The sequence below is a fragment of the Oculina patagonica genome, unplaced genomic scaffold, assembly GCF_052425735.1.
Source record: "Oculina patagonica isolate OP01 unplaced genomic scaffold, crgOcupat unplaced527, whole genome shotgun sequence".
Lineage (NCBI taxonomy): Eukaryota > Metazoa > Cnidaria > Anthozoa > Scleractinia > Oculinidae > Oculina > Oculina patagonica.
The window spans coordinates 1-9669 of record NW_027558392.1 but is presented as its reverse complement, the minus strand read 5'-3'; the positions used below and the strand labels follow the sequence as shown (position 1 = coordinate 9669).

The 9669-nt window shown below is 38.2% G+C and overlaps 1 protein-coding gene across 1 annotated transcript; it reads left to right on the top strand.

Moving 5' to 3' along the window:
- Nucleotides 1–3184: 3184 nt before the first annotated feature.
- Nucleotides 3185–8488, top strand: LOC144640866 (aldehyde dehydrogenase X, mitochondrial-like; the record flags this gene model as incomplete). Its single annotated transcript, XM_078499925.1, has 4 exons — nucleotides 3185–3371; nucleotides 4355–4459; nucleotides 7049–7189; nucleotides 8362–8488. Coding segments are annotated over exons 1-4 (415 nt in total), but the record flags the coding sequence as incomplete, so codon positions are not given.
- Nucleotides 8489–9669: the final 1181 nt, after the last annotated feature.

The following is a 9669-nucleotide window of genomic DNA, read 5'->3' as shown; positions in this document are numbered from 1 at the left end:
AAAGAGTATATTGATTACAACAAAGTATTTATATTTCTCATATAACAATGGCTTTTTGAACTCTTTTAATGATTGTAGAATATTTAATAAAAATTTTTAAATGGCAACAAACAGACAAACACGTTTTGAGTATTTATCTAAAACAAAACGACTCTAGAGCAAGCAATTTTTCTAAATTTTGGTGGCAACTTTTTGATATTTGAGCAACTTTAGAGCAACTTTAAGGTATATTGTGAAGCAACTTTTCCTGAATTTACTAGCACAATCTATTCATGCCTAACGTGCGGCACCGGTTGGGAAAACGTCCCTCGTCAGCTTTTTCCCGCCAGGAATTTTATTGACACCAACAGCGAGCAAGGCCAAGGGCATTTAATTAGATGTATTATACATCTCAGATGTACTCATTACCCTGATGCTAGGCTTTCGTAGATTGTTCTTGCAAAAGTAGGTTATTGTGCTGCTAGCAGTGCTATTTATTTGTTTTCTTCAAATTTAATATGCCACTTATAATAGGGAAGTCACAAAAATATGCCGCTAGATTTAAGTGACGATAATAATAAGGCTCGAAGTTTTTTTCTAATCAAACAACAAAAATAAAAAGTCAGTTGGCATCCGCGGTAACTGTCTGCAAGGCTTTTTAAAGTCAACGCTAAAATTGTGCCCAGCAACTAAGCGCTTCTGGCCTCTTGTACTCGCCCTAGATGGGCACAATCCGTGATATGCTTCCGAAGTCTAAACAAGGATGTAACTCCCTCCCCGGATACTCCCTATAGTTGACTATATGGGGGAAGCCCCTCCCGAAAGGGATACCTTTCCCTACTTGCACAAGTCATAACATCACCTTTCAACAAGCAGTAAAGCGGTTGAAACTACTCAATTCATCCGGCGTTAAAATTCAGTTCTGCCATAAAAAAGGCGAAATCGTTTGAATTGCATGACGTTTTGTTGCAAATAACAGAGAAAATTATAATGTTAGACTTGCCACAAGTCGACTCTTTTGAGCGACGAAGTCGCGACCGGAAACAGGCTTTGAGAAAGTCTAATTATTATGTACCGTATTTTCTCGATTAATCGCCGGACCCCGATTAAACGCCGGCCTCGTATAAACGCCGGGTCAAAATTGCTAATTTTTAAATAAACGCCGGGGGCGTTTGTTTGAGGTCCCGACGTTTATTTGAGGTCAAGCTAACAAGTAAATATACTCTCTTGAATGGCAGCGCTATGACATACTAGTAGGGTATGCTGCTTTGGAAATTTCTTTAAACGTTCAACAACAAACAAAATAAAACAAAACAAAATAACAAAATACAACAAAATAAAACCCAGCAAAGTTCGCGATCCTGTCTTCATGACTGACGCATTTCCTTTTTTATGTTAGTGCTCACGTTGAAATCTCGAGGATCCCTCCAGCGCTTGCTTATAAGTTGGACGAGATCGTTTAAAAACGAGTGAGACGTTGTCGAAATTGCCGTTTATGGACTGAAAACTTTGTACCCAGAACCTTCACTTGCATGCTCCTTTATTGTTCATTTACCGTTTATGTTCTGTTTGTCACAAATCTTGATTGCAACATAAACGTGTCCAATCCGCAATAATGTACCTTTGGATAATTATTAACTTTGGAGACCCAGGAACAGTTTTTCGGGGCAAAACGAAGAGAAAACTCGCCCCGCCTTGACAAACTGCACCTTGGTCTCGGAGATAAGTAACAGTAGATCAATCTGAAAAATTGACAAAAAATAACAGTCCTTTAATAAACGCCAGGCTCCGATTAAACGCCGACTGCAAATAAACACCGGTACCGGGTCCACGAAGCCAAGTTTGAAATAAACGCCAGGGGCGTTTAATTGAGAAAATACGGTACACATGTTCACTTGTAAGCAAGCTTAAACTAATCAACCGAACAGTTAATATTCCAGTTTTGTTAATAAAACCCTCAAATTGTTCCGGGGACACAGCGCATTTGAGCATCTGGGGCTAACTAGAGACATGTCTAGAGTCAACTAGATTGAGGTTGCGCAAATGTATGTATATATTCCACAGTAAGAAATACGCCTATAGCGATTGTCAGTGGCCTTCTCTCGATTTTTATACAAAAGGTGATTGTTAAAACGCCACTTTTTGGCCCATGTACACTCAGCTCGGTGCATGGTTCTCACAAACAGCATGGAACTGATGGAACGCGAATGTCAGAACAATAAGCCATTTGTGATTCTTAAATTCCCGAAAAACTATTTGCTCTATGTTGTATTATAGACTCTGTACATATTTACAATTATTTCTAAGGTTTTGTAAATAAAAATGTGCTTTGTCAGTCCGACAAACTGGGCAAACTCGACCAAGCCTATTTCAACCGAAATTCAATTTTTACTTACTTTCATTCTACAGGTATATAAAACAAAAGTAATCTTGATTTTTTGGTAACCGCCTTTTAAATTCCAAAGTTATACTGTTACACGGCCACGCTACCGATTGCTAATTAGCAAAAGCCCACAGACGCGTTGGAAGAAAGGAGATTTTCACTATGATCGCTATTGCGCAAAGAGATCTTCGTTGGCTGTTTCTCTACAAAGTCACATTCTTGTTTCGTCGCAAAACTTGGGAAGGAAGATCGCGTGACGGGACCAAAAATGACATGTTGCCACGTTGATTGAGTCTTGCAAAATAATAATATGCCGCTGGTGAAATTGGAAATCCTGTAGCCATAGATTGGAGGCAAACCAGTTCACGTATTTTATTATAGGTAGTTTCCCTAAATATATCATCACGCGAGGACACCTTTGGCTCTATTAGCCATGTTCAAAACGAGCAGGGGACTGGGTACGAATATTCAATATCGATTACACTGAAAAACTGGGCCCGTCATCTGAAAGAGCATCCAAAAATTAGTAACTCAACCAAATTTGAGAGTTATTGGTTTAAACGCATAGGTATGGTTCACTTTTAGAAATTGCTAAAATAAGAGAGCTTAGTATGGATTGGAGGGACAGCTGTCCATCCAGCCATACAAAGCTCTCTTATTTTAACGATTTTTAAAAGAGTTCCATGCCTTTGCTCGTTTTGAACATGGCTAATTGCTGCAGTGGCTTGTCACGCAATCTCGTGCTTGCACAGCCACATTCGCTCCAATCTCCTATCGTCTCCCGGGGTCACACGAAAGGGTCACGCAAGGGGCTATATTTGTTCGCGCCGACTGGGACAGCTCTCTCAGCTCAGCCAAGCGGTGCGGTGCACAGGTTCACCCTTTCAGCTCCTTTCCTTGCAGACGCTACGTTTTTTTCGTGTCTACTCACTTATCCGGTTTAACTTTCGAAATTCAATTGTCCAAAATGTCTAAAGCCATAAGGAATCCGGAAATTAAGTTCACAAAGGTAAGCCACTGCTTTGAATTTGGTACGTAAAATTTTAGGGTAACTAAGTGTACTCACTTTATTGTCACTAACTAGTAAGTCACACGCAAGGGATTATAGCTTGTGTATTCATTTTATTAAGAATTCTTTAAGACAGGACTCTGAAACAAAATCATCTAAGAGAAATGTTAACGGTGCTTTAATCTTCGCGCATTAGATCTTTTAATTTTCATGTCAGTTGTTTTGAACCAACTTAAGCTTGATTGTTTAATTAATAAGGGCGTCGACGAGAGTTCGATTTCTCCTGTCAAACACTCCTTTAAAATTCGCCAGATTAGCCTTTCTTCTACAGAAAAAAACGGTTTCTTGGATACATTATATATGTTAGTTAAACGTGTGGTTCTAATAGACTCCATATTTCGTCTTTCTTTCCACTTCTTTTGTTTTATTTTTCTGCAAGTTCACCACGGATCACGCAAGTGTAAACCGATGATTACAACACCCTGTGCCAAAAAAATCCTGTAGATCTCCACCCCAAGCTAATTTTATTGTAATTCCCAGGAGGAGTTGGCAGTGGTGTTGGGGAGGGAAGGTAAATTTGAAAGTAACAGGGATGCACAGGGGGTGGAGGTGGGGTGTGTTATGGCAGGCCTACATTAGGCCGTACCCATCACCATGCCCCCTACCCCCCAGGAAAAATAGGGGTGGGTACAGCTACACTACAAGGTACTTGAATCAATTTTGGGGTGTGTGGATCAATGTCATTAATTTTTACCTTAGAGCTAGGTTAACAGTCTATCCAAAATCTTTTATTGACAAGTGTCTGTTCTCTATGGTGAGATTGTCTGAAACAGTGAACAAATTGCTATGGTAACCATGCTATGAGTAGATTCTTCGTAATTATTTTTTGGACTTACTGCTTGAACTTTCAGTGGAAGTCATGTTTTAAAAGCGTTTTAGTTAGTAACCTTAACTTGATTAATTTGTTTTCCTTTTTCTTTCAGCTGTTTATCAATAATGAGTTTGTGGACTCTGTCAGTGGAAAAACATTTCCTACCGTTAATCCAGTGAATGAGGAAAAGATCTGTGATGTGGCAGAAGGTGATAAAGTGAGTACTGTACATGTGGTGCACACAAATATTTAACATTAGATTGTCATCGAACTTGAGATTTCGGATCATGTGTACTATAGGTGGCCTCAGTTAATATATATATTAATAGACCCATATATCGGTCAACAGTCAACCAATATATCAGTCGACCATTGGTTGACTATCGCTCGATAGTCAACTGACTGTCGACCGATAGTCGGTGGGTTTTAGACTGTCATTCGACCAACAGTTGACCGATGCATAGGCCAACATGTAGCGATCAACTGCGCTGGTGATGAAGTCCAGTATGCAGAAGGGTATCTTTCTTCTTAATCTTCCTAGCATAAGTTGTCATTTTTTGAATAACAATTTTGTCATGGAGGCATTTTGGTAAGGAGGTTATAGAAAGACAATGACCTCACAAGAGTACCTTTCAGAGTAAAACAAGGGGAGATGAGGTTATTTCTCTTGACGTAAATTACTACTGACAGCTTATAAGGGTCAGATGGACAATTAAAAAGACTGATCAGTGGACAAATGGGAACTATTAACCAACAGGGTTAGATGTGTTTTCAACTGATGTTTACTGAAAACACGTGCTTAAAAATAATAAATCGAAAATCAAAACTTAATGAGTGCGGCTTATATTATTTCCAGTTTACTCTGCTGTTTGCGGCGTATTTATCTCAAAGTCGAGGTTAAAATATTTGAACCCTTTTGTAGTCAAACTAGTGTGCTCTTTGTCGCCAGACAGTGATCTTCAATACTTCTTTTAAAGAATTAAATGATAGCAGCGGTGGAAAAAAGCTATAATGCCATTCGTTGAATTAATAAATTAATAATCAGTGAAGCTAAAGTATTGGTGAAGTGTCGGTCAAGTAACTCGGTCGAGTGTTTGTCAAGTATTGGTCAAGTATAGACTAAGAATCAGTCATGTATTGGTTGAGTATTGATGGAATAAGACCATTTAGTAATGACTGATTGTTGGTTGACAGTCAGTCAATATGTTGACCGAGGCCACCTATTAAGTACACATCAAGATTTCTATGCCAGAGATAACAGTTGATGAGGCTGAAGGTCTACTACAACTATCGTGAACCTCGAGTCATAGAAATTAGGAGAGCTACAGTAGAAAGCTACAGTAGAGTCCTGATTTCTCAAACTTCCAGGGGAAAAGAAAATGGTTTCAAAAAATCTAAAGGATCAAGAAATGTAGGGTAAAAATTACAAATAAGTACCATCCAAGGAAATGAAAAAAAAAATGGCTAGATCTTGGTAGTTTCCAGAAACTGAGGGTTAGAGAGATCAAGATCAGATATTCTACTCTAATTGTTTTCAGAAGAATTTTAACTTTCTAATATTAATATGTAATCTCCAGCACAGATATAGCTTAAGTCCATTGTAATCTATTAATTATAATCTAAACTTGGCTCATCTATTTATTGCTTAAGTTTTGTCTTAAAACTATATTCTGCCACACTCCAGCATTTAACATACACAGTAATCAGACTTCATGTTCTGTCACTTTCTCTAAATGATTTCCACACAATACATGTACCATCTCTGTGTTAAGCTAGAAGAGTCACATCATTTTAACCGACTGCAGCCAGAACATCTTTATAACCTTAGCTGTTCAGTCCAAACTTCGACCATACATGTAATAGCTTGGGAATACACCTGTCTCTCATTTGCTTCCACTAGAACATGCATTAAATGCATTTCACACAGAGTAGCGGGAGCAAATATGAGGCCGCAGTATTGCAGGTTCCAGGAATGCAGATGTAAACAACATTAAAAGAGAGAGGAGGGTGACATAGTGAAGATGGACCCTTCACAGGGCGGAATATACATGTATAAGCAGAATTTTTTTCAGATGGGTGCGAATGCCAGAGGCATGAGCATTTTGAGGGAGAGGGGGGTTCCGGTGGTATTCTCCCCTAAGAAATTTTGAAAACTAATGTTATCAAAGTCCACATTTCCAGCATTTTGAGAGTCATTTTAACCCTCACACCAGTCTATTAGGTGGACCTTTGTGGCCCATGCATGGGGAGGTGTGGATGCACCCATTGCACCCCCTACCTACATCCCATGTTCAAAATGGTAGGGGGGAGGACTAAAGTACAACTATGTCCTTTCTTGCTAATGAGGGAGAGCTCTGAAAACAAAATCTGATGAAAGACGGATGGTGGCTCCCCAACTCCTGGAGAGCCATTACGGCATCCTTTTTTTGTTCGAGTGCCCAGCCATGAATTTAACCTGCAGACCTCAAACTATACCAGAACCCAACAACTGATAATGTAAAGCTAACGTTAGGCAAAACTGTATAATATTTGTGTTCCCAGATTTTGATGGCTACTGGAATACAGGGTTTAATGTTAGAAAGCTTAAAAATTACAGGAGGCAGGAGGCAGTCCCAGTATGGTTCCTCCCTGGCCTAGAACCATCACAGCACTCTTGTTCTTTGTTTGAGTGTCCAGCCAGGATTTATAAACCTGCAGACCTTCCACTTGAAAAGAACCCAACCAACTGATCTAATATTTGGCTACTGGAATACAGAGCTAGAGCTTATCTATTAAGCTAAAATCACTTTCACTTCTCCTGTTTTAGGCTGATGTAGACAAAGCTGTCAAGGCGGCTAGTGAAGCTTTTAAACTGGGGAGTCCTTGGAGGACCATGGATGCTTCTCTGAGAGGCAAACTGCTGTACAAAGTAGCTGATCTTATTGAACGAGATTTGGACTATCTGGCTGTGAGTGAGTTTATATTATAATAAATATCACAGGGGTGGATCCAAGATTTTTCTTAGGAGGGGGTGTTCCACTAAGGAATGGCATAACTAACATTTTTTTCAAAATACCAGTTTTATTAGAAAATTAAGCCACAGTTCATCTCAGGGGGGGGAAGGGGGTGCACCCCCCTGCACCCCCCCCCCCTTAGATCAGCCCCTAACCTGTTTCAGTCTATGGTGTGCAGGAACGAAGTACTGGGAGACATTTCATTTCTAAGTATTTACAGGAATAGATCAGAAGCAAGATCATTACTTTGCTAGCCTACTTCTAATAGAAGTCTGACCATATATACAAGTTGTTAGTCATACAGATAACATACAAGTTTTTATTTCACACCAGTAACAGCTCCAGACATTCAGGTTAGTGGGGGGGGGGGGGCAATCATCTGAATTTTGGATGATTGCCCAGGGGCCCCACTTTCAAAAATAATTTTCCTTGCCCCTGCTGGCCTTGGTTTGGCCTGAAGATGAGTGAGTTGACTGCATTGTTTGATTACCTACCATTTCCAGAGATTGTTGCTTTGGAAGGGTCATTATTTGTTTGATTTACTCCTTTCTCATGACGTCACTGGCCAACACATCAAATTGTGAGACACAACAGGCAATGAGACAAGGTGCAAAGGAGGCAAAGACTACATTCACACTTAAAATGCATAATTTATAACTCAACAATCTGAACAATTACATTAATAGATACACCGGGTTAATAATTAGTAGAAATGACTTAATATACAAATGAATGTGTAACCGAAAGAGAGAAATCATATTGATATTGCTGAATTATAATTCTCTAATTAAAATTTGAAAAGCAGCGATGTCTAGGTCAGTAAACAAGGCAACAACTGACCCAACATATTAGGGTGACCTAAAACGCGTTTCTCAAGTCATGTTGCATATGTTATGCTACAATAAAACGCACCTTTATTGAGTGACAAAAGTAGTTGAATTTAAATTTTTTTTGTAGCTTAATTGATGACCATGAAAAATCGAAATCTGCATGAATTTCATTTTTCTATGTATGTGCATGATAATGTCCTTTTTCCTTGGTTATTATAGTTTTATATATTATATATTTATTGATTAGAAATATTTCTAATTAGTTCATGAATTCCTTTTTCAATCCCAATTGCTAGTCCGTGGAGACATTGGACAATGGGAAAATTTTTAAAGAATCTGTTGGTAATATTCTTGCATCAGCAAAATGCTTCAGATATTATGCTGGCTGGGCTGACAAGATAACAGGAAAGACTATCTCTTCTGGTTAGTAAATAATAATAATAATAATAATAATAATAATAATAATTAATAGTAATAAAAAATAATAATAAATGTAATGATAACAATAATATTATTATACAGTCAATTCTCTCTTAACAGACATCTATATTAAGACCAACACCTTTTTAAGATATTGGACATCTGGTATTGCAGGTCCCATTCTTGCCGTTCTTCAGTCATTTTACTGCAACTAAACTCCCTTTAAAGCGGACAGCTGAAGCCAGTCCTTAAAGGTCAAATGAAAAGAAATTTTTATTATTTTTTATTTTTTGCATATATTTTTTTATTTTTTGTATATATGTTTATTTGGCTCTTAATAAACGCATATATGCGTTTATTAAGAGCCAAATAAACATATCCCAAAGTTTCAAAGTAATCGGACATTAATGCATTGCAGAGATATTGCAAGTTGAAAAATGCTTTTTTCAGGCCCTCAGAATTGTAGAGTGCTCGGAAAAATTGTCGGAAATAAAAACTTGTGACGTCATAATTGGTGTTTTTGAAGACTACCGCAGACTGATTCCGCAGACCGCACCTTAGAATTTAAATAAATGTGTTTAGTGGCATTTAAAGCAGTTATTTCATTCTGTTCGGCCGTTTTTCAGTTGAGTGATATATTGTTGGTTGTTGTTTAGAGACGTGCAGTTCTTTAAATAAAATAGCTAAAGCTCAAAAAAAGTTTGTTTGCTGTCATTTTGCATATCATGTGAGACATAGATACAATGCACACTGGTATGAAAACAAATCAGGAATCTCGTATTTTTTGCTGTAATTTGCTCGGAAGGCAAAATTTTTTCTTAATTTTTCTTAATAATGGATAGTTTTTGTGTTTGGTTGGTTAAAATGGCATTTTGAAATTTCTGTTCATTTGTGTCTTTTTTTAAAGAGGGTTGATTGTAATGCTGATAGATAAAATCTACATGCGAGTTTCCCAGTTTCCATAGCATGAAGCAACTAGGAGTATTTCTACTCCCCCCTGGATGGGATGCTAGTCCATTACAAGGTTACCCTGCATTGCCAGTACCCATTTATACACCTGAGTGAAGAGAGGCCTGCACTATGAGAGTAAAGTGTCTTACACAAGAACATAATAATTTTCGTAACTTGGCTGGGATAAGCTCCAGTAAGTTTAATTTAGTATAGGCTACATGGCCTCGAGGCTT